Raw genomic sequence first — 25921 nt, forward strand, 5'->3', positions numbered from 1 at the left:
TTTGGGCCTGGTGAGGCAGAATGTCATGGTGGGAAATACATGAGCAAGCTGTGCATCTCATGACAGGAAATGAAAGAGATAGGAAGAGAAAAAGGGTTGGTTCCCAATATTTCCTTCAAGGACATGATCCAGTGACCTAACTGCCCCCCCAGGCCCCACCTCTTAGATTATTCCCCCACTACCCATTAGCACCACTGGTTGGAACCAATCCTTTAACACATGGGCTTTGAGGAACATTCCAGATTCAAAGTATAGCAGGACACTAATAGATTAGGGCCCTACCTGTATGACTTCATTTAACATATCAACTCCTCACAGACTATATCTCCAAATACAATTACATTGAACTTCAGTGGATGAATCTGGGGAATGGGGACACAATTGGAAACAAAGCAAATGGTTTTGCTGCAAAACTTTACTAAGTATTTGAAAAATTAGCACCAATTCTACAAAGTCTTTTCCAGAAAATAGGAGCAATTTCCATGTCATTAGATGAAACCAGTATTATTACCATGATACCAAAACAAAACGAGAAAACTACAGACCAAAATCTTTCATTTACATAGAAACAGAACTCCTCGACAAAATATTAGCAAAGAGAATCTAACCTTATATAAGAGAATTATATGCCACAGCCAAGTGAGACTCATTCCAGGAATGTAAAACTGGTCCACTATTAGAAAATCAATGAACTAAAATAAAATACTTGGGAATCAATCTCACAAAAGAGGTGAAAGACCTCTACAATGAGAACTACAGAACACTAAAGAAAGAAATTAAAGAAAACCTTACAAGATGGAAAGATCTCCCATGTTCTTGGATAGGCAGAATTAATATTGTCAAAATGGCCATACTACCAAAAGTGCTATACAGATTCAATGCAATTCCAATTAAAATCCTAATGATGTACCTTACAGAAATAGAGCAAGCAATTATGAAATTCATCTGGAAGAATAAGAAACCCAGAATAGCTAAAGCAATCCTCAGTAGAAAGAGCGAAGCAGGAGGTATTGCAATACCAGATCGTCAACTCTACTACAAAGCAATAGTAACAAAAACAGCATGGTATTGGCACCAAAATAGACAGGTAGATCAACGGTACAGAATAGAGGACATGGACACAAACCCAAATAAATACAATTTTCTCATACTAAACAAAGGGGCCAAAGATATGCAATGGAGAAAAGATAGCCTCTTCAACAAATGGTGCTGGGAAAACTGGAAAACCATATGCAACAGAATGAAATTAAACCCCTATCTCTCACCCTGCACAAAACTCAACTCAAAATGGATCAAGGACCTTGAAATCAGACCAGAGACCCTGCATCTTATAGAAGAAAAAGTAGGTCCAAATCTTCAACTTGTTGGCTTAGGATCAGACTTCCTTAACAGGACTCCCATAGCACAAGAAATAAAAGCAAGAATCAACAACTGGGATAGATTCAAACTAAAAAGCTTTCTCTCAGCAAAGGAAACTATCAGTAATGTGAAGAGAGAGCCTACAGAGTGGGAGAATATCTTTGCCACTCATACTTCAGATAGAGCGCTAATTTCCAGAATCTATAAAGAACTCAAAAAATTCTACACCAAGAATACAAATAATCCAATCAACAAATGGTCTAAGGAAATGAACAGACACTTAACAGAAGATATACAAGCAATCAACAGATATATGAAAAAATGTTCCACATCTCTAGTAATAAGAGAAATGCAAATCAAAACTACCCTAAGATTTCATCTCACCCCAATTAGAATGGCGATTATCAAGAACATAAGCAACAATAGGTGTTGGCGAGGATGTGGGGAGAAAGGTACACTCATACATTGCTGGTGGGGTTGCAAATTAGTGCAGCCACTCTGGAAAGCAGTGTGGAGATTCCTCAGAAAGCTTGGAATGGAAACACCATTTGACCCAGCTATCCCACTCCTTGGCCTATACCCAAAGGACTTAAAATCAGCATACTACAGAGACACAGCCACATCAATGTTCATTGCTGCTCAATTCACCATAGCCAGATTGTGGAACCAACCTAGATGCCCTTCAGTTGATGAATGGATAAAGAAACTGTGGCATATATATACAATGGAATATTACTCCGCAATGAAGAATGATAAAATTATGGCATTTGCAGGCAAATGGATGAAATTGGAGAATATCATGCTAAGTGAGATAAGCCAATCTCAAAAAACTAAAGGACGAATGATCTCGCTGATAAGCAGATGAGGACATATAATGGGGGGTGGGAGGGGTTAGCGTTAGGGTTAGGGTTAGGTTTAGGGTTAGGGTTAAGGAGGGGAGCAAGAATGGAGGAAAGAAGGACTGTATAGAGGGACAAGAGGGGTGGGGGGGAAGGAAAAAAATAACAGAATGAATCAAAGAACATTACCCTATGTAAATTTATGATTACACAAATGGTATGCCTTGACTCCATGTACAAACAGAGAAACAACATGTATCCCATTTGTTTACAATAAAAAAAAAAAGAAAAAGAAAATCAATGAACTTTAAAAAAAGAAAATCAATGAATTTAACATAGGGTAAAGAAAAAAAAATCACATGATCATATAAGTTAATGCACAAAAGGCATTTGAAATTTCAACCCAATTCATAACAAACTCTTAGCAACCTACTTAATAGGGGGACTTCCTCAACTTGACATAAAGAACATCTACAAAAAGAGCCAAAATCATAGTTATCTGTGAAAGATTGAATGTTTTTCCACTTAAAATGTTGGAAAAGATTAGAGTTGGAAATGCAGCTAAGTGGTGGAATACATGCCTAGTAGGCACAAGGTCCTGGGTTAAATCTCTAGCACCACACACACATAAAAAATATAGACAAATCTGGATGTCTGCTCTTACCACTCTAAAACATAGAACTGGGAGTCCTAGCCAGTGCACCATGGCAAGAAAAGAATAAATGGCATCATGACATCATGAAGGAAAGGAAGAAATAAAACTGTTCTGTTTACAGACATGGTTTTCTAAGTTTAAAATTCTAAGGAATCTGAAGAAACTCACAGAACTAATATAAATGAGTTTGTTATGGTTACAAAACATAAAAATTAGTAGTATTTTTATGTATGACATTTAACACTGAAACAGAAAATAAAGTGCAGTTTATTTGCAGTTGTTCCTCCAAAATGAAATAATTATAAATCTAACAAAACACATGGGGCCTGTGTACTGAAAATTATAATTAGTTGATTAAATAAATCAAGGGAGAACTAAATAAATGTAGACATGTACCACTGAGAAAAGATGTCAGTTATCCCTAAGTCAATACACAGGTTTAGCAGATTTCTTTCCAAATTTCTAGAAAGGTTTTTTTTTTTTTTTTTTTTTGTGTGTGTGTGTGTGTGTGTGTGTCTGTCTGTCTGTCTGTCTGTCTGTCTATAGGTAAGCTCATCCTAAACTTCATATGGAAAGGCAAAGGAAGTAGACTAAAGCAGTTTTGAATAAGGAAAATAAAATATAAAGAATCATGCTACCTGAATTTAAGACTTAACATTTGGCTATAATAATTAAAACCTTTTTTTAGAGAAATAGACAAATTTATCAATGAAACAGAATAAAGAACCCAGAAATATACCCCATTGATTTTTGACAAAACTCAAAGTGTAATTTCAGAAATAACTTTCTCAACCAATGATGCTAAAGCAACTGGCAAAGGAAGATTAAATGAATCATAGATTTAAATTTAAAATTTAAAATCTTTTAGAAGAAATTTTACATAAAAATTTGAGTGGGTGGGGGACCTAGTACTTAGCAAATCTTTCTCAGGTGGAACCTAAAGCAAGATCCATAAAAGAAAACATTGATATATTGTACTGCACCAAAATTTAAACTTTGCATCTGTAAAAGACAATTTGAAGAGTAAAAAGACAAGCTGAAGATGGGGGAAGGGGAGGGAATATTTGAAAGTTATCCTTTTGACAAAGGACTCAGAGCTAGAATATATATAAGACTGCGTAAAGATATCTTAAAATTCAACAGTAAAAAAACTCAAACAATCCAGTGAGCTTTTGACAAAAGACATGATCGAACATTTCACCAAAGAGTAAAAATGGATGACAAATATACGTACAAAAATGTTGGATGTTGTTAAGTATTCAGGAAATGCACATTAAAGCTCCCATAAGGTAGTAAGTACCACATACCTATTGAAACCACTCCAATAAATACCAAATCCTGGTGAAGATATAAAGAAAGTGGATCTCTGAGTGATTTGCATGCACAAGCCCAGCACTGTCTGGGGGGTGGGAAGGATTGAGCTCTCATACATTGCTGGGGGGGGGGTGTTATAAAATGACACAGACACTAAAGAAAAAATTTTATATTTTTTAAGAAAATTAAACACAACCATTCACAAAAGACCACATATTGTGTAATTTAATTTGTATATAGAATGTTGTTGTGTACAGAATAACCAAATGTATAGAGACACGTAGTAGACAGACATGGTTTTCAAAGCCCTCAACATGTGAGCCTTTGAGGGACATTCTAGATTCAGACGATAACAATGACTTCACAGTGAGTTCTGGTCATGTGTTTTGTAAATGCCTCAGAGTTCTTCAGGAGGAAGAATATGGAGGTGAGGTACAGTCTTATCACACACCGAGGATATATGTTATCAACATGACATCCCACTGGTGTTGACCTTGATCACCTGGATAAGGGCAGTGTTTCCTTGGTATTTTCTGTGAAGTGTGCCATTATTCTGATTAATGTTTTTTTAATCTGTCTACACTTGAAACAATTTGTTTCCCATATTAAGCAAGCCACAAAATTGATAAATGGTTTAGATGCCATGATTTGTTTCACATATACACAAATAAAACTTAATTTATAATTCTGTGACTAGGGACATTTTTCCTTTTCAGTCTTATGCTTTCCCCCATTGTGTAAAAATACTTTGACAGAGTTAAATTAAGTGTATGTCCATTTTGTAGTTTTTTTGTTGAAGCCCTTTTTCAGATTGAAGAAGTTCCCTTCTCTACCTAGTTTGCTCAGGTTTTTTTTTGTTTGTTTGTTTGTTTGTTGTTGTTTTGGGTATTGGGGGTTGAACCCAGGGGCACTCAACCACTGACCCACATCCCCAGCCCTCTTTTGTATTTTATTTAGAGACAGGGTCTCACTGAGTTGCTTAGCTCCTCCCTTTGGCTAAGGCTGGCTTTGAATTCATGATCCTCCTGCCTCAGCCTCCCAAGCTGCTGGGATAACAGACATGTACCACCATGCCTGGTTGCTCAGTTTTTAACATGGGTAGATGCTGAATTTTATCAAATACCTTTGCAGTATCTGCGTAAATGATCATAGGCTTTTTTCTTATTGATTGATTGATTGGTTGATTGTGGTACTGAGGATTGAACCCAAGTACTCTACCACTAAGCTATATCCCCAACCCTTTTAATTTTTATTATGATGCAGGGGTCTCGCTAAGTTGCCTAAGCTTGTCTTCCACTTGTGATCTTCCTGCCTCAGCTTCCTGCAGAGCTGAAGATGTGCACCACCATACCTGGCTTCTTTTCTCTTTCATTTTGTTAACCAGGGGTCAGCAACTTCTGTAAAGGCCAAGATTGTAAATATTTTCAACTTAAACCATCCTTGTATTCCTGAGATAAGCTATACTTCAAGATGTATTTTCTTTTTATATGTCGTCGTTGTAATCAATTTGTTACTCTGTAGTATAATGAATTTTTTATTCTGTATTCATGTGGAATATTACTATTACTGAAGAATAAAATTACAATCAATTTAGTTTAAGGAACTTAATTGAGCCAGGCGCTGTGGCACATGCCTGTAATGCCCCCCAGCTCAGGAGACTGAGACAGGACAGCAATTCAAAGCTGGCTTCAACCACTTAACCAGGCCCTCAGCAACTTAGTGAGATCCTGTCTCAAAATATAAAAAGGGCAGGAGATGTAGTTGAGTGGTAAAGTGCCCCTGGGTTCAACCCCCAGAATCAGAAAGAAAAAAAAAATCTTAATTATAATTGTGACTCTAGAATCAGGTAACCTTATTCCATAAAATAGAACAAGCATTCAAATGAGTCAAGCAGAGGAAGTTGGTTTTATAGACAAAGAAGGGTTAAAGAAAGCAGAAACAAAGGAAAAAGAGATTAGTCATTTCAAATTACTTTCCTTATAATGCAGAAATAGGGAAAACAGAACAATAGGAAAATAGCTGGTTAGTATCGGGTTACCTCAGGCTCATATTTTGTATTAATTAAAAAAAGTTCATGCCTATTAAAACTGACTTATTTAGAAAACTTGGCTGTTATCTTTTGTTCTTCTGATTTCTCTAAGGTTAGATAGCAACTTAGTTTCAGTTTGGTGATAAGGAACTTTAATATTAGTGATTGCATTTTTATTTTGGTCTATTGGGGCCTAATACAGTTCAGTCCAAAACAGTGCCTCCTATGATCTTTAGTTAATGTGTAATTTTATTGTCTTATCATGGTTGACAAGTTTTCACATTAGTTTTATGCTGGTTTCATAAAACAAGTTGGGAAGTATTCCTTTCTCCTTTGCTTTCTGGAAGAGTTTACATGAAGTTACCATCATTTCTCTTTAAATGTTTAATGAAGTTCACCAGTGAATCTCCTCAGACTGGAGTTTTCTATTTGAAGAGATTTTTTAAATAACAAAATCCATCTATCTTTAATAAATAGAAGATTATATGCATTGTTAAATTATATTATTTAGTTACACTCATTTTTTAAATTTATATTAATCTAATCATATTTATATGTGTTTCATTTTGTTCAGTCCTCTCCAAGAAAGGAAACTGCTTGCTCATAGAGGGTTTATTTAAGTTTTTAGATTAACTTGTACTGTTAGATGCTTATTAGCCAGCTTTTACATGGTAGGTCTTTGATGAAGGAGGAAAGAATTAATAAGCTGTTTGTGTAACTGTGATCCACTGAATGCTTTGACTCTAGCCCTTGCTGCTCTGGCACTGAGACTTAATTATTTTTTCTTTTTTTTATTAATATTATTTTTATTTAGCTTTTAATTTTTTACAGACTGCATTTTGATTCATTGTACACAAATTGGGTACATAATTTTGTTTCTATGGTTGAACACAATGTAGATTCATACCATTTGTGTAATCATACATGTACATAGGGTAATGATGTCTGTCTCTTTCCACCATTTTTCATACCCCCTCCCTCTCGTTTTCTTCTACATATTCTAAAGTTCCCCCATTATTCTCTCATTCCCCACCCCGACCCCATTATATATCATCCTCCACTTATCAGGGAAAACATTCGACCTTTGGTTTTTTGGGCTTGGCTTATTTCACTTAGCATGATATTCTCCAATTCCATCCATTTATTTGCAAATACCAGATGCCCTTCAACAGATGAATGGATAAAGAAACTCTGGCATATATACACAATGGAATACTATTCAGCCATAAAGAAGAATAATATTATGAGACTTAATTTTTAAAGAGACATGTTTCTTTGTCTTCTTCTTTCCCTGTTCCTCCCTAATCTCTCCCCTTTCCTAATCTCAGGGGAAGCAGGATTACCCTTCTTCCCCATTTTAGGCAGAATAATCTGTCCTTGAGCACACAACCACAAGAAAAAAGTAATTCAGACTTTGGGAATGGCACCAGATCTCAGAAATGACAATCTCCCAAATTAACAAATGAATTACAATTCCAGACAGAACACATGGAATATAGCCTTTGAATCACCTCTTAAAAGTCCTCTGCTCCCTTGGGCTGGGGAGATAGCTCAGTTGGTAGAGTGCTTGTCTTGCAAGCACAAGGCCCTGGGTTCGATCCCCAGCACTACAAAAAAAAAAAAAAAAAGGCCTCTGCTCCCCTTCATGGGCAGAATCATAGCCTCTAGGACAAGAGTCCCCTTTGCTAGCAAATTTATAAAACTTTCTTGTCCTGTTTCTCAAATCCTCGTCCTCATTATTGGATTGACACTAGGGACAAGGACAGAGCTTCAACAACATTTGTACTTAATGAAAATATGCTGGGTTGTCAGTAGTTGGCACATGAAGGGTTTGGTTGTTTTAAGGATTTACATGGAATGGCTAGTTCTTTGATTTTGAAAAGGTGAACAAAAGCAACATCTAGCTGACATTTCTCACCTTGAATAACTGCTCAGCATCTTTTGAACACTCTTCCAAAACCTGGGAATTTCCCAAGTTCTGAGTCCTCCTTTCCCAGCCTCCCTTGCAGCCACGGGCTAGGCACTTGCCCTGGACCCTGTCAATCAGACATGCACACAGGCCTTCCAGTGGGAGTTCTGCTGCAGGAGCCCTTGTCATGACCTTTGCTGATTTTCAGCACAGCACTTACTGTGAAGCTTAGACATAATATTTTAAAAAGTAAATGGGAGGTTATTTTTTGCTCTTAGATAATGTGGTTTAGAAATGTGTTCGGCTCCTGTGTAGTAAGGAATTTATCTTCACTTAAAGAGATGTCTGGCTTTTGTCCTGGGTCATGGGTAGCAACTTCTAAACACTTGGAAAGCCTTCGTTATTCAGGGTAACCTTGAGGAGGGTAAATTTGGAGACTGACTTCAGCCAGGTGGGCAGTCATTTCATAAACCATGCCTATATAATGAAATCCCAGTGAAAACTGGACATTGAAGTTTAGATGAGCTTTCTGGGTTGGCAGTTCTCCACGCATATTCTCACACTTCAGTGTCGGGAGGTTGATGGGAAACCCTCAACTTGCATTTTTTGTCAGAAAGCCCAACAGACTTGGCCAACTGGAGGACTATGCCTTAAATCTCACAGTTTGACTGATTCTGAATAGTACCCCAACAAGTCATTGTACTTGGCTATCATTTTCTACAAAAATACTTTCTTTTTAAAATTATTTATTTGTTTATTTTTAAGTTGTCAGTGGACCGTTATTTTATTTATATGTATGTGGTGCTGAGACTCAAACCCAGTGCCTCACATATGCTAGGCAAGCGCTCTACCACTGAGCCACAACCCCAGCCCTCACTTTTTCTTATTGGTGCATTATACTTGTGCATAGTGGTGGGATTTATTGTTATATATTTGTACATGCACACAATATAACAATATAATTTGGCTTATATCATTCCCTAGTATTTCCCCTTTCCCTTCCCTCCTCCCTTCCTCTGTCCCTTTCCTCTATTCTACTGATCTCCCTTTGATTTTCATGCGATCTCCCACCTTTCTTTATATCTACCAATGACATACCCTTGGGCTTTAGTTTCCCTTTTTCCTCTTTAACTTCTACATACGAAAGAAAGCATACATCTTGACCTTTTTAGTTTGACTTATTTTGCTTAACATAATGTTCTCAAGTTCCATTCATTTCCCTGCAAATGACATAATTTTATTTTTATGACTGAATAAAACTCCATTGTGTGTATATACCACATTTTCTTTATCCATTTGTCTGTTGATGGACACCTAGACTGGTTCCATAGTTTGGCCATTGTGAATTGTGCTGCTATAAACATGAGTATGCATGTATCACTGTAGTATGATCACTTTAATCTTTAAGATAAATACCAAGGAGTGGTACAGCTGTGTCATATGGTGGTTCCAGGCCTAGTGGGTCCATGCCTAGTGTTCTGAGGAACCTCCATAATGATTCCCATAGAAAAACTCCCTCTATTTTACTGTTTTTCTTCCCTCTCTCCTTATTATCCCTTTTAATTTTCATATCAATTTCTATACCTCTCCTCTTGAATTGATCCTTTATATCTCCCAATGACATACCCTTGGACTTTAGTTCACCTAAATAGTGGTATTTGAGCATAAAATGATCGCTGATTCAGGGCCGGGGCTGTGGCTCAGTGGTAGAGTGCTTGCCTAGCATGTACGAGGCACTGGGTTCAATCCTCAGCACCACATGTAAATAAATAAATAATAAAAATATTTAAAAATAAAAGATCTCTGATTCAGAGACTGTGTTGTGACATGTCTGCTTATGACCTTTGGGGAAGCAAAATGTCATTACATGTTCATGATAGACATTTTCTTCTGTAAGGTGTCATAAAAAGTGTGAAAATGTCTTATGGTTTGGATATGAGGTGTCCCCCAAAGAACCATTTGGCAATGCAGGAATGTTCACAGGTGAGATGATTAGATTATAAGAGCTGTAATCTCCTTGGTAGATAATCCATTCAATGGATTAATAATTTGAATAGACTACTGGGTCATAACTGTAGGCAGGTGGGACATGGCAAGAGGAAGTAGGTCATTAGGGGCATATCCTTGGGGATTAATTTTGTCCCTGGCTTCTCTCTCTCTCTCTCTCTCTCTCCCCCCCCCCCTCCCTTTCTTTCTCTCTCTCTCTCCCTTTCTCTCTCTTTTTCTCCCTTTCTCTCTCCCTCTCTCTCTCTCTCCCTTTTTCTCTCCCTCTCCCTCTCTCTCTCCCTCTTTCTCTCTCTCTCTCTCTCTCTCTCTCCCCCCTCTCCCTCTCTCTCTCTCACTCTTTCTCTCTCACTCTCTCCCCCGCTCCCTCTCTCTCTCTCTCCTCACACCTCCCTCTCCCTCTCTCTCCCTCTCTCTGCTTCTTGGCTGCCATGAGCTGAGCAGCTTTCTTTCACCACATCCTTCTGCCATATTGTTCTGCCTCACCTCAGGCTCAAAACTATGGAGCTAGCTGATTATGGACCAAGCCCAGGAGCTCAGAATCAACTTTACCTCTTCTCAGTTGTCCTTGTTAGGTGTTTTGGTCACAGCAATGAAAAACTGACTAACACAATGTCCTTTATAAAAACTGAACACATTTCTAGGAAAAGCCTGTGTTTGTTGAACAATAGTTCAACAGAAGCCCCTTGTAGGTGTTGATCCCAGAAGTTTTGAATGTATGTATTTTCTTCATAAAACTTACTTCAGTTTAGGTCCTTGCTATGAGTGAAATATTTTAAAACTTTTTATTTGATGGAAAGGGAAATCAAAATCAGCACAACACATTTACTTCTTGACCTGCAGGTCACAGGCAGTTGGTGAAATGAGTGACTCGGAAGATGACGATACCCCCCAGCTTTCTTCCCACACCTTAGCAGCACTCCAGGAATTTTACGCTGAGCAGAAGCAACATGCTGACCCAGGTGGGGATGACAAATACCACATTGGAATAGTAGAAGAGAATTGGGTAAGTAAATGTATCCCATGTCCATCAGGAATTAGTGGTGTAGAACCTATTCTGTTCCAAGTCTGGTGTCTGATTCCTCCCTTGATACCAAAGTCTAACACCTGTCATTCAGGAGCTAATAACTATGGGGAGCAAGGACAGAAAGCAGTCCAGAACATTATTGGATGGTGTAAATGCTGATTCTTCTGGTTCTGACTATCAGGCTGGTTGGTGAGGGGGCTTTTCAAATGGGGGATGATGTGTCATTGTGTTTAACACAACCTTGTACTTTGTTCTTGGATAGAGACACACATTGATTTTTCTAGAGCCCAGCATTCTTGGTAGGAAGAGATAAATATATCACTGCAATAAATAGGGTAACTGAACTTAAACCTGTAATAAAAAAATTGATGAGAAGGAGTTTTAAGATATTAATATTCCTATATATAATAACTTACATATATGTATGTATGTGTATACCTGTGTGTTCTGGTTTAGATGTGATGTCCCCCCAAAGCTCACGTGTGAGATAATGCAAGAAGGTTTGGAGGAGAAATGATAAGTGTTATAGCCTTAACCTAATCAGTGAGTTAATCCCTAATGGGATTAACTGGAGGCAGGTGGGGTGTGGCTAGAGGAAGTTGTTCATTGGGAGCTTGGCTCTGGGGTATATATTTTGTATCTGGAGTGTGGAGTCTTTCTCTACTTCCTGATCATCAATCATCAATCATCGTGTGAGCCACTTCCCTCTATCACATCGTTCCGCCATGTTGTTCAGGCTCACCTTGAGCCCTGAGGAATGGAGCCTGCTGTCTGTAGACTGAGACCTCTGAAACTATGAGCCCCCAAATAAACTTTTCCTCCTGAAATTATTCTGGTCAGATCTTTTAGTCACACCAGTGAAAAAGCTGACTTACACAATATGTGTGTATATGTGTGTACACACACACACACTCAGAGTAAAAGAGGAATTTTTAAAAATGAATCTAGGGAAACCCCTAATGTGGGAAAATTTTGAAGGAGGCAGTTGAAAAACAGACAAGACTTGCAGTTTGTCAGTGATGGCCCCTTAGTTACAGACCTTTCCCCATCATTTTGCAACTGGAAGAAAACTAATATGTATTTTTATTTTTATTTTATGTACTTATTTTTCATTCTTTTACATTTTGTGTCCAGTTTGGATCTCTGAGATATGTAAATTTTTTGTTTACCATCTGTTTGAAATTAAGTGTGATAAAAATATTTCTTTCCACTTATTCCATATGTTCTACCTATTCCAAATCCCCTTTCTCATGATTTATCTTCTTTATGTATTTTTACCTTCTAGCTGGATGTTTCTGTAGATAATAAATATCAGAATCTTGAAGTATTGCCTTATTCTTGAGGCAGTCTATCTTTTTTCCTTCTGCTTCATTTTTCCTGACTTTAAAACTATCTGGTTGTTGTAGAACACATATAAAAGCATGAACAAGAGAATAACAATTAGTCCTAATTGAGGAAGTTTCCCAGGAAATAGAAAAAATAGTAATGATATGAAGTATAGGAAAGAAAACATTAGAAAAACTAGAGAATAAATCCAGGATGCTCATTCAACTAATAGGAGTTCCAGAAAAATAGAACAAAAACAAAGAGGAAAGGACATCTTCAGAGAATGATATGAGGAAGTTCCTAGGGCTGAAAATCCTTACTAAGACACATGATTGTGATGATTGTGAAAATTGTGGATCTGGGTGATAAAGAAGATCACAGAATCTCAGAATTAGAATCACATTACACTTCCTGATAGCTTTATTATAAACTAAAAATATAAAAATGCCTTCAACCTTTAGAGTGAAAATTTTGTTCAGCCCAGAGCAGACTGAGCTAAAGTAGCAGTCAAAATGAGAACAATAAAAACATTTTGAATATGGCAAATCTCACCACATTTACCTTCTGTGCACTTCTCAGGAGCACATGCTTGGCTCCAGCAAGTGAAAAGTACACTTCAAAGAAAAAGGAAGAGGCGAGCTTCAAGGAAAAGGAGATCTGACACTTGAAGCAAGAGAGGGAATACCCAGGATGACAGTGACACACAAAGTCCCAGTATAATATCTGTGCCGTCTGCCTGGAGAAGAGTTGGTCCAGATTATTTTAGGAAGATGGTATGATCCAGGATAGAGATCTTTAAAGGAAAAAAATAAAAGCGAGAGGAAGAAAATTATATTGAAAGGCCAAAGGAGGATGTTGGGAGAATTTGGCATAAGTAAGAGAAACCAAGCAAATGAAATGAAATAATCATGCATTTATTAACTAAAGGAAAAACAAAAAAGTACACTGGAGGGGAATACAATCATAGTCTATTACTTGGCTCATCAACGAACACTTAATGCTTGGTTCTAACTAAACACAGCTGGGGTTACAGGTATACTGAGAGGGTGAAGGAAAGAGGAAAGGTATGTATAAGAGAACAAAATCCTCATCTTCATAATGAATAATACATAAAGTTGATTAACCAAGAGAGCATTTAAACATAATATTTAGAGCTATGGCGGTAAACATCGAAGGAAGGACCAACAGTTGAAAACGGTGGCTTCTGAGAAGTGGGGCTCACGGGTGGGGAGACATGGGATAGGAGGCTTGTTTTTCATGGTAAGCCTGGTAGTCCTTTTGACCTTTACAGCCATGTTCCCACGGCACATGGATTAAGAGCAGGATTTTTAATTTAATTGAGTGCTGTGAAGAGGAGAACCAAAACACATCATTGTCTCCTAACAGTGTTAGGTGAGGGAGAAGGACAATTCCATGGCCGGCCAGCAGATACCATCCCAAATCCAGTGAAGCCGAAGGTCTTACATGCTAAATGCACTTAGGGCTTTCCTCCAGGTATCCTAAGCAAAGAGGGCGAGGTCAGAGCTGGGCATTTTTCCTGTAGCTAAAAATGGATAGAGAGAGACATACACATGAAATCATGCATATTTACAAATGTATGTGAATGTTCTGTCTTTGGAAACATTTTTAAACATGTATTTATAAGTATATATTCAGTAAACACTATGCAGACATCCAGATGGAAATAAGTGAAGCAATCTTGCTTCTCATTATAGTCAGTAGATATTATTCAAGATTTGTTTATATAGTCATACCATGTGCCATTTTGAATAATACCTTATTCTAATTGTTGTCATTCTGAATGCTGGTCTTGTTTTGAGTTGTGTAGAACAGTTAAATCTTAATAAGATCGTCCAGATAAACCTTTTAAAAGGTCAAAGCGAGTGCAACAATAAATAAAGCAAACTATTCTGAGACAGAAGTGATGACTATTTTTGATGTGTGCTATGGGAACAACAAGTAAGGACACCAACCTAGACTGTTAAGATAGTAGGGAGTCAAGGAAAGCCACCCAGAGTGACAGGTGGGAATTAAATGACATAGTGTCCTAGATTTTAAAAAACAAAGCACTTCAACCTTCATTAAATTAAAATGAAACATAAAACTAATGAATATTAAAAGAAAATACAATATTTTCATGATTTAAGGTGAATAAACAAGGAAAGGATTGATATATAATTAGAAACTTACCACCACATACAGTGGTATATGCCTGTAATCTCAGAGATCTTGAGAGCCTGAAACAGGAGAATTTAAAAAAATATATTTTTATGGGTTGTAGATAGATATAATACCTTTGTTTTACTTATTCATTTTTCTGTGGTGCTGAGAATTGAACCCAGTGCCTCACTCGTGCGAGGCAAGGCTCCACTGCTAAGTTACAACCCAGGAGAATTTTAAATTAGGCCAGCCTGGGTAGTTTGGAAAAATCCTGTCTCAGAATTTAAAAAAAAAAAGATTTTTTTTAAGGAGTGGGAGTGTAATTCAGTGGTAGAGTGCTCATGTGTGAGATCCTGGGTTCATAAACAAGGTTAAAAGACAAGAGAAAGACAAGGAGAAGTATCACACATGAGAGCTAAAGGATTAACATGCAGATATTTGTGTCCACCAAAGATACCAGAAAACATACCTATCAGCACACCACAGAACTGGATCTATTACTTCTTGCAGCAAGAGACTGTACACCATGGGGAAGCTGGGAATCATCTTAGTAAGAGGGAGTTCAGAGATTGTTCTGTGATATGGGCTTGCATTAGGTGTTGGGGAAAGTCTGTCAGAAAGCAGGTAATTCTGTAATTGAATAGCTTAATTACTGTCTGGGAGGTGGAAGGAATCAAGTGGGCTAAAGCTATAATGTGTAAAGCATCAGCAGGCCCTCATGTTATCTGTGAAAAGGGTCATTTTTGTGACTTGCAATGTTCTTGTTTTATCTGTACTCAGACATGTTTACAGAGTGGTCATTTTTTGCTTGCTCCATCACAGTCAAGAATAAATGATGTTTTCTAAAATAGTTTCTGTTAAGTAGAGAGCAACTGGGCCTAGGTAGTAGTTGCAGGCTAGCTCTGATACCTGTCATTTTTCTTTTCTCATAGACTATATAAAGAGCTTCTACAAATAAATAAAATATAATAAAACAGTAGGCAACCCAATGAAAAAGTAGGGAAGAATAGGAATAGTTTATAAAAGAAAACATAAAACTGAAAAACTGAACACATGAAAAAATGTTCAACTGTACCAGTAACATAATGCAAATTAAAATAGTTAAACATGGTTGGTAGTAATTTTAATTGGTTCAATCATTTTGGAAGGGCAGTCTGACAGAAGCTACCAACATATTAAATGCTTACACCCTTCAACCCAGAATTCCATTTCTAGAAATCTCTCCCAGAGAATTATATGCACATGTGAGCTGGGGTTGTGACTCAGTGGTAGAAGACTTGCCTGGCATGCGTAAGGCACTTGGGTTCCATCCTCAGAACCACATAAAAATGAATAAATAAAATAAAGGTAATATGTCCATCTATAACTAAAAATATATATAAATATTTATTTTTAAAAAGAATTATATGTACATGTACACAAAGGGGAAAACCAAAGAGATATTTATTGTAGCACGTTGATAATAGTAAAAACTAGAAAATTTAAATCAGCCTCAAAGGGGAATAATTAAATTCTAGAGTACTTTTTAAAAGGGCAATTATAATGTTTCTTGACTTTATTTAAGAAAGCTCAGCAATGATGCCTTACAGAGTTAGGTTACAGAGTCAGTTTGAAGAGGTAAAATCGTGGTACGCATCTACTAAGTGAGTTTATTTTTAAAGTATTAGATTTTCTGATGCAAGATGGCAGACTAGTCACATGGATTATCAGTTTACATTTTTGCACTGAAAAAATAATAAAGACGTTTTTATCAAAATTATTACATTAGAGCCCTAGCCACTTGGGAGACTGAGGTGGAAGGATCACTTGAACCCATGTGTTAGAGACCAACCTGGGCAACATAGCAAGACCCTGTCATTTAAAAAAAAAATTGCCATGAACTGAACAGAACTTTTGAAGAATTTTTGGAAGAAAGCAAGTGAGTTTCAGATGGTTTGTGAAGCAGCAGTGAAAATTGCCGTCATAAGTGAGAACTACCATGAATAGGGATCTTTTTCCCGGTGGGGAACCAGGGGTGCTTGATCCAAACTCAGATCCTATGAACACAACAGGTCAAAGTGGTCATGAACCAATATCACTGTGATTAATTAAATGACGTGCTGCTACCCTGGTTGGGCCAGTTTGGTCTCTTCCCCTTCTAGTCATATCTGGAAGTGAAACAGAGCCTCAGAATCAGCCACCTCCAGGCCAAATCCCAGAGGATTCCTCGCTAATCAAACTGGAGATCCTGCTTGGGAATGCTCTAATTTGGGAAGTAAAGCCAGAAAGAAACATAAAATAGAATCCAAGGTAACTCTGGAGCTCCATGATAGACAAAAAGGAAAAAAGGCAGCCCCATTCCAAACAGACGTATGCTGCAGTTCTCCTTACTCAGAGTAAGTTTGTCCTTATCTGATCCGACTTCAGTCTTGAGCTATAATTAATGTACCACACAGTTCAGCCTTTTAAAGGTATAATTCAGTGGTTTTTAGTATATTCATAATTTTATGAATATACTACACCGAGTTTAGGGACACAATTCATAAGATTGTCGCAACTATCACCATGGTCGATTTTAAAACATTTTCATTGCTTTAAAAAGTCATTCAGTGAATGCCCTTTCACTGTCACCTTGTAATCCCCTGATCCTCCCAGACCCTGCCAGCTGCTAATCAACTTTTTCCATCCATGGAAAAAGTGTGTGTAGTACTCCATTCATCAGTTGATAGATATTTTTTTTTTTTTTGGACACTGAACAGATTAGGATTGGGATTATTATTTTTTGCAGTGCTACCAATCAAACCCAGGACCTCTTGTAAGGCAAGCACTCTGCCTCTGAGCTCTGTCCCTAATCCTTGGATAAATTTTTTAAATGAAGAATCCTCAGTTTATGCCCCAGGCAACGGGTCTACCCCCAGCCCTGTCCTTCAGAGGAGAGAGAAGCCTGTTGAAGAAAGTGATTTATAGATTAGCTACTTTACTCCCACTAAGGTTATTCTTAATTTACAAATATGAATACATATTTAAGGATCAGTAGATTTTAAAAGCATCAACCAGCATGAAATGGAACAAGATGGAAAAAAAAAAAAAGCAAAAATAGTTAGCTCTAATTGAGAAATAAGTAATTCAGAAACATGCACATGAGGTCATATGGGGAAAAAAAAGTTGTCTGCATCCCTGTGGTATCTTTTACCATGTTCTCCCATCCTCTGTTTGTGATTCTGTTCACTTGTAGCTGAATCTAGAAGCCTTGTCAGGTCCAAGTTCAGTTTTGGAGCATGGGGGGAGACTCATAGGGGTATATTCTCTCAAGAGAAACATTGACTGGTTTTCTGTCCCCTTTTGTCATGTTAGTAGCCACTGATAATTAATGCATGAATTTAATTCATACATTATGGACTTGTATGGATTTAACATAGCTTCAAAGAAAAATTAATTTTCAGAAGGAAAAAGTGAATACATGCACACTGGTATAGTAGGTATGTGAATTCTAAAATGATATCATCCCTTCCCTCTGTTACAGCAATTGAGCCAGTTTTGGTATAGTCAGGAAACTGCTTTGCGACTAGCCCAGGAGGTGATTGCTGCTGCTGGAGAAGGTGGCAGGTGAGGTCCAAAATTTGTTTCCCTTTTGTCTTTTAGTCAAAATGAATCTGAGGCACATCTCACACAATGGCATGAAAACTGGTTATCATACTTATGAACCCTAAATGGATCTATAAGTTAATATTTTGAATGTTCTTCCTAGATGAGAGATGGTTTGTGAGACATTTGTTTGTACTATCATATGCAAATATTATGGTTTGCAGCACATGACCCATTTAAGAATTGCTTCAGCACTGAGTTTCTAATCTCTTTCTATATATATTTTTGTGTGTGGTGATACTGGAGATTGAACCTAGGACCTTGCATATGCTAGGCAACTGTTCTACTACTGAGCTACATCCCCAGCCCTTTATTCTTTATATTAACATTTTCTAACTCATTTGGTTCCTTCATACTTCTAGAGTTTGCTTTAAAAGAGAACACCCTGGAGGCTGGGGGCATAGCTCAGTGGTAGAGCACTTGCTTAGCATGTACAAGGCCGAGGGTTTGATCCCCAGTACGCGAAAAAAATAAAAGAGAGAAGAAAAAAGAGAGAATCATGTTTGGTCTTTTTGAACTTTTATTAATATAGGTTTTCTTTTTTATTAATTTCGTTTTTATTTATTTATTATTTATTTTTAAGTTTTTTTATTGTAAACAAATGGGATACATGTTGTTTCTCTATTTGTACATGGAGTCAAGGCATACCATTTGTGTAATCATAAATTTACTCAGGGCAATGTTGTTTGATTCATTCTGTTATTTTTTTTTCCCTTCCCCTCCACCCCTCCCACCCCTCTTTTCCCTCTATACAGTCCTTCCTTCCTTCCTCCATTCTTACCACCCTCCTTATCCCTAACCCTAAACCTAACCCTAACCCGAACGTTAACACCTCCCACCCCCCATTATATGTCCTCATCCACTTATCAGCAAGATCATTTGTCCTTTAGTTTTTTGAGATTGGCTTATCTCACTTAGCGTGATATTCTCCAATTCCATCCATTTGCCTGCAAATGCCATAATTTTATCATTCTTCATGGTGGAGTAATATTCCATTGTATATATATGCCACAGTTTCTTTATCCATTCATCAACTGAAGGGCATCTAGGTTGGTTCCACAGTCTGGCTATAGTGAATTGAGCAGCAATGAACATTGATGTGGCTGTATCTCTGTAGTATGCTGATTTTAAGTCCTTTGGGTATAGGCCAAGGAGTGGGATAGCTGGGTCAAATGGTGTTTCCATTCCAATCTTTCTGAGGAATCTCCACACTGCTTTCCAGAGTGGCTGCACTAATTTGCAACCCCACCAGCAATGTATGAGTGTACCTTTCTCCCCACAGCCTCGCCAACACCTATTGTTGCTTGTGTTCTTGATAATCGCCATTCTAATTGGGGTGAGATGAAATCTTAGGGTAGTTTTGATTTGCATTTCTCTTATTACTAGAGATGTTGAACATTTTTTCATATATCTGTTGATTGCTTGTATATCTTCTTCTGTTAAGTGTCTGTTCATTTCCTTAGCCCATTTGTTGATTGGATTATTTGTATTCTTGGTGTAGAGTTTTTTGAGTTCTTTATAGATTCTGGAAATTAGCGCTCTATCTGAAGTATGAGTGGCAAAGATATTCTCCCACTCTGTAGGCTCTCTCTTCACATTACTGATAGTTTCCTATGCTGAGAGAAACCTTTTTAGTTTGAATCTATCCCAGTTGTTGATTCTTGCTTTTATTTCTTGTGCTATGGGAGTCCTGTTAAGGAAGTCTGATCCTAAGCCAACAAGTTGAAGGTTTGGACCTACTTTTTCTTCTATAAGATACAGGGTCTTTGGTCTGATTCCAAGGTCCTTGATCCATTTTGAGTTGAGTTTTGTGCAGGGTGAGAGATAGGGGTTTAATTTCATTCTGTTGCATATGGTTTTCCAGTTTTCCCAGCACCATTTGTTGAAGAGGCTATCTTTTCTCCATTGCATATTTTTGGCCCCTTTGTCTCGTATGAGAAAATTGTATTTATTTGGGTTTGTGTCCATGTCCTCTATTCTGTACCATTGATCTACCTGTCTATTTTGGTACCAATACCATGCCATTTTGTTACTATTGCTTTGTAGTAGAGTTGAAGATCTGGTATTGCGATACCCCCTGCTTCGCTCTTTCTGCTGAGGATTGCTTTAGCTATTCTAGGTTTTTTATTCTTCCAGGTGAATTTCATAATTGCTTGCTCTATTTCTGTAAGGTACATCATTGGAATTTTAATTGGAATTACATTGAATCTGTATAGCACTTTTGGTAGTATGGCCATTTTGACAATATTAATTCTACCTATCCAAGAACATGGGAGATCTTTCCATCTTGTAAGGTTTTCTTTAATTTTCTTTCTTTAGTGTTCTGTAGTTCTCATTGTAGAGGTCTTTCACCTCTTTTGTGAGATTGATTCCCAAGTATTTTAGTTTTTTCGATGCTATTGTGAATGGGGTAGTTTTCCTAATTTCTCTTTCTGAAGATTCATCACTTATGTATAAAAATGCATTGGATTTATGAGCATTGATCTTGTAACCTGCTACTTTACTGAATTCACTTATGAGTTCTAAAAGTTTTCTGGTGGATTTCCAGGTTCCTCTAAATATATAATCATGTCATCAGCGAACAGGGATAGTTTGAGTTCTTCTTTTCCAATTCGTATCCCTTTAATTTCTTTGGTTTGTCTAATTGCTCTGGCTAGAGTCTCAAGGACGGTGTTGATTAGAAGTGGTGAAAGAGGGCATCCCTGCCTTGTTCCAGTTTTTAGGGGGAATGCTTTCAGTTTTTCACCATTTAGAATGATATTGGCCATGGGCTTAGCGTAGATGGCTTTTACAATGTTTAGGAATGTTCCCACTACCCCAATTTTTTCTAGTGTTTTGAGCATGAAGGGATGCTGTATTTTATCGAATGCTTTTTCTGCATCTATTAAAATAATCATGTGCTTCTTAACTTTAAGTCTTGATATGGTGCATGACATTTATTGATTTCCTGATGTTGAACCAACCTTGCATCCCTGGGATAAAACCCACTTTATCGTGGTGCACTATCTTTTTAATATATATTTGTATGCAATTTGCTAAAATTTTGTTGAGAATTTTTGGGTAGATGTTCATTAAGGATATTGGTCTGAAATTTTCTTTCCTCGATGTGTCTCTGTCTGGTTTAGGTATCAGGGTGATATTGGCTTCATAGAATGAGTTTGGAACGGTTCCCTCCTCTTCTATTTCATGGAATACTTTGAGGAATATTGGAATGAGCTCTTCTTTAAAGGTTTTGTAGAACTCGGCTGAGAACCCATCTGGTCCCGGACTTTTCTTTGTTGGTAGGCTTTTGATGACCTCTTCTATTTCATTGCTTGAAATTGATTTATTTAAGTTGTGTATGTCCTCTCGTTCAGTTTAGGTAATTCATATGTCTCTAGAAACTTGTTGATGTCTTCGAAGTTTTCTGTTTTGTTGGAGTATAGATTTTCAAAATAGCTTCTAATTATGTTTTGTATTTCACTCCTGTCTGTTGTGATGTTTCCTTGTTCATTCCGAATTTTAGTAATTTGAGTTTTCTCCCTCTTTTTTCTTTGTTAGTGTGGCTAAGGGTTTATCAATTTTGTTTATTTTTTCAAAGAACCAACTATTTATTTTGTTAATTTTTCTGATTGTTTCTTTTGTTTCAATTTCTGGTTTTTATTTTTGTCAAAGTTTTTCATGCATATATTAAAGAGTTAAATGTTTCTGAAAAGGTTTATTCAGAAAAACCTCCATTACTAAAATCCCTCGTGCCTGCCCCCCCGACTTTCAGCTTCTTTTCAGTTGATTCTTTTAGTATTTATAGTCAGATTTCTGAAAAACATGTTATATTGCCACCATTTGTTTTGTCATTTTTAGACATTTACAGCCATTCCCCCTTATCTGTAGGGGGATCCACTCCAAGATCCCCAGTGGGTACCTGAAACCACAGGTAGTATGAAACTCTTTCTATGCCATGTTGTTCCATACATACATTCTTATGATAAAGTTTAATTTATAAATTAGGCACAGTAGTAGATCAACAACAGCAACTGAAACTTATTTAAAATTTATGAACAATTTTTGGAGTTCTCCATGTAATGTTTTAGAACTGTGTCAGTTACAGGTAACTGAAACTGCAGAAAGCAAAACCACAGTTAAGGGAGTACTTCTGTCTTTGTTGACCTTTCACCATAGAGAATGAGGATTTAAGTCCTTCATGCTGTACTAGTCACATAACACGCATGCTTTCTGTCCATATTCCCAATAGTCATATCCTAATTTTGGTTAGTACCAGTTCATGTTATTATGGAGGTATAGTGTTATTTATAGTTAAAACTTCAATTTTCCTCTTTTCTACAACTTTTTATTTTCTATGCAGATAATAATTTTCTTATTTTTATGTATTCTGTATCCATATTATTAATTAACCCCCAAATTCTCCTATTAGTAAGTACAAACATTTTGACAACTGAAAAAAGTTACTCCTAGGCTTTGTAACCTGTTCTAATCTGAACTGGCTGTCTTCCAGTTTTGCTTCAGCTCTTCTTACTTGAGCTTCACCAGCATGCCAGGGGTCTATTTACCTCCCTTTGTTCTAGAGTTCCTGTGTCCTATCCCCAGTTCTTAGTTTACAACCTCATTTTTTTTTTTTAATGAATAATCTTCAGCATGTGTAATTTTTTTGACCTTTATTTTATTCATTTATTTATATGTGGTGCTGAGAATCCCACGCATGCTAGGCAAGCACTCTACCACTAAGCCACAACCCCAGCCCCTACAACCTCATTTAAGTGGGGTACATTCTCCTATAGCTTCCACAGAAAAGGTACATGGGAGGGATTCATATCTGAAAATGTTTTTATTCTTCCCTTTCTCTCCCTCTCTCTCTCTCTCTCTCTCTCTCTCTCTCTCTCTCTCTCTCTCTCTGTCTCTCTCTCTCTTTTTCCCAAATCCTAGGGAATGAACTCAGGGATACTTTACCACTGAGCTATATCCCCAGTCCTTTTCTATTTTTTGAGACGGGGTCTTGCTAAGTTATAGAGGCTGGCCTCGAACTCATGATCCCTCCTGCTTCAGCTTCCAGTAGCAGGGATTACAGGTGTTGCACTATTGCACCTGATGTTATGGTTTGGCTCTGGAATTCCCCAGTCTCATGTGTTGAAGACTTGGTTCCCAATGCTGTCATGTTTGTAGTTGGGGGGTTTTTGGAAGTGAATACATTATAAGAGCTCTAAGTTCAGCCGTGGATCGATTCACTGATTGACTAAAAATTTGCATATATTATTGGGAGTTGGTATAAACTGTAGGAGGTGGGGCCTAGTTGGAAGAAGTGTGTCACTGGGGCATGCCCTTGGGGACCGTCTCTTGTCCCTGACACCTTCCTTTTCTCTTGCTTTCTTGCTCTTGCTCTTGCTCTGTCACCCTTTCTCCATCTCTCTGCTTCCCAGCTGCCATGAGCTGACAGCTTTCCTCTGTCCTACCCTTCCACCATGATGGCCCAAAGTAATGGAGCCAGCCAACCATGGATTGAAACCTTAAAATTGTGAGCCGAAATCTTTCCTTCTCTAAGTTGTTTTTCTCGGGTATTTTTCATAGCAAGAAAAAACTAATTACCACAACCGACTTCTCCCCAACACTTGGTTGTGATAGTTTTTCTGAGTATTTAAATCTAGATTTTGAAGGTATTACTACATTGTCTCCAAGCTTCCATTGGTTCTGTTGAAAAAGCCAATGACATTCTGATTTCTTGTAGGAAACCTGTTTTTTTTTCCCATTCTTCCCCACCACAGGCTTAGGGTTTTCTTTTCTTAATCCTTGGTACTCAAAATGTCTATTTTTTTTTTTTTTTTTGCCACTTTTATCTATTGCATTGAGCACTATGGAACACTTTTTTTCTTGTAACCCATGTCCTTTAGTTTGGGACAAATTTGTCTTAAATTCTCCAGGAATATTAGTTACAGGATTTATAAATGTTTTCTTTTCCCTGAATAGTTTCTATTTACTCTGAAATGCTTTTTTCTATTTGTTTAACTTTAGATACTTATCTAATATTAGATGCTTTCTTTACATGTCTGTTGACCCTCAGCTGTCCATTCATTCATATTTAAGGGTGGGACACCCAAAAGGTGGAAGTTTTGACATGTGGGTGTTCTGGGGTATTCCTTATCTACTTTGGTTTTATTGTTGTAGTTTTGTAGTTTTGGGGTTTAGTGCTAAGGATTGAACCCAGGGTGTCACACATGCTAAGCACCTACTCTACCACTGAGCTATACCTGCAGCCCTATCTTATCTACTTTGGTCTCTGCAATTGGAGAATCAGGGTGAGCTATTTCCTAGAGATCCCCTAGTGTCAATGTGTATAGCATTTTCCTATAGGCTGGTCAGAAATCTAGGGAAGATTCTCTTAATTCTTCCCTGGAAGTTAAGCATCCTTAAATGACTGAAAGAAGAGGAAGTCTCAATATCTGTTGAGTTTAATGTATTCCTTCTAATGTCCTATTCTTTTGTTCTTTTTTGGTTTGCTTTTTTTTTTTTTTTTTTTTCTCTCTTTTCAGGGCCAGGTATGGAACCTAGGACCTTAGCATGCTAGGCAAGAGCCCTGACACAGCTGAACACTCACAACATAAGTTGTGTCTGGCATCCCTCTCTTGAGCATGCCCCAATCCAGAGAACATTCCTCCAGTTTCTGCAAGTCATGGAAGGCAGATGCTTCAAGACATGGGTTTGGAAGAGAATCCTGGGGATGAATTGCTTCTTAAATAGATCATTTTGGTGTAGTCCTGAAATCCCAGCTACTTGGGAGGCTGAGGCAGGAGGACCACAAATTCAAGACCAGTCTGGGTAACATAGTAAGACCCTGTCCAAAATAAAATAAAACAAAAAGGACTGGGAGAGTGCTTGCCTAGCATGTGTGAGACCTTGGGTTCAATCTCTAGTATCACAAGGAAAAAATGTATAGATGTTTCAACAGATTTTTTTGTTTTTAGCCTTGTCTTGAGTATCGTATGTCCTGAGCCCTGGGGGAACTCTGTGACATAAGCCAAGGTGCTACCCAGCTCTCCTGACTGCTAATGTCAGATTTGACTTTCTTGGGTCAACTGAGCCCATTAACACCCACCCATTTTCAACTTCCTAAGTGTGGGTTTCTTTCTTTTTTGGTGTGTGTGTATCAGGGATTGAACCTAGGGGTGCTTAACCACTGAACCATCCCCAGACCTTTTTTTTAAATTATATTTTTTGTTTTAGAGACAGGGTCTCACCGAGTTAGTCAGGACCTCGCTAAGTTACTAAGGCTGGCTTTGAACTCGTAATCTTCCTGTCTCAGCCTCCTGAGCCACTGGGATTACAGGTATGCACCACCACACCCAGCAAAGTGTGGTTTCTTTATTCTCCTCTCCTATTGCATTTATTCCTAAAAGTTTATATCTAAAGAACCATACAAAACAAAAGTTTACTCCTGTTTTACTTGGTGAGCTTCCGTAAGAAAAAAAATCTACACAAATGTGTTTAATATGCCATTTTTACCTTGAAGTTTTAAAGACTTTTGTTTTTCTGTTCTTTTTTTTTTATTATTATGTTGCTGTTTATAGGTTTTTCTTAGTGTGTTAGTCAGCTTCCCATTCCTATAACAAATATCTAAGATAAATCAACTTAAAAAGAGGAAAAGTTTATTTTGGCTCATGGTTTTGGAGTGTTTAGTCCATGGTTGGCC

General features: G+C 37.5%; 1 protein-coding gene across 1 annotated transcript in view; it reads left to right on the forward strand.

Moving 5' to 3' along the window:
- Positions 1-25921, forward strand: part of Eef1akmt1 (EEF1A lysine methyltransferase 1) — a 50190-nt gene that overhangs the window by 19711 nt on the left and 4558 nt on the right. The window contains exons 2-3 of the mRNA XM_047551930.1: positions 10953-11115; positions 18125-18207. Coding sequence (XP_047407886.1) covers positions 10972-11115; positions 18125-18207 — 227 coding nt within the window. The 5' untranslated portion in view covers positions 10953-10971. The remainder of the gene's footprint in view (positions 1-10952; positions 11116-18124; positions 18208-25921) is intronic.

This window comes from Sciurus carolinensis, chromosome 5 (assembly GCF_902686445.1).
Source record: "Sciurus carolinensis chromosome 5, mSciCar1.2, whole genome shotgun sequence".
Taxonomy (NCBI): domain Eukaryota; kingdom Metazoa; phylum Chordata; class Mammalia; order Rodentia; family Sciuridae; genus Sciurus; species Sciurus carolinensis.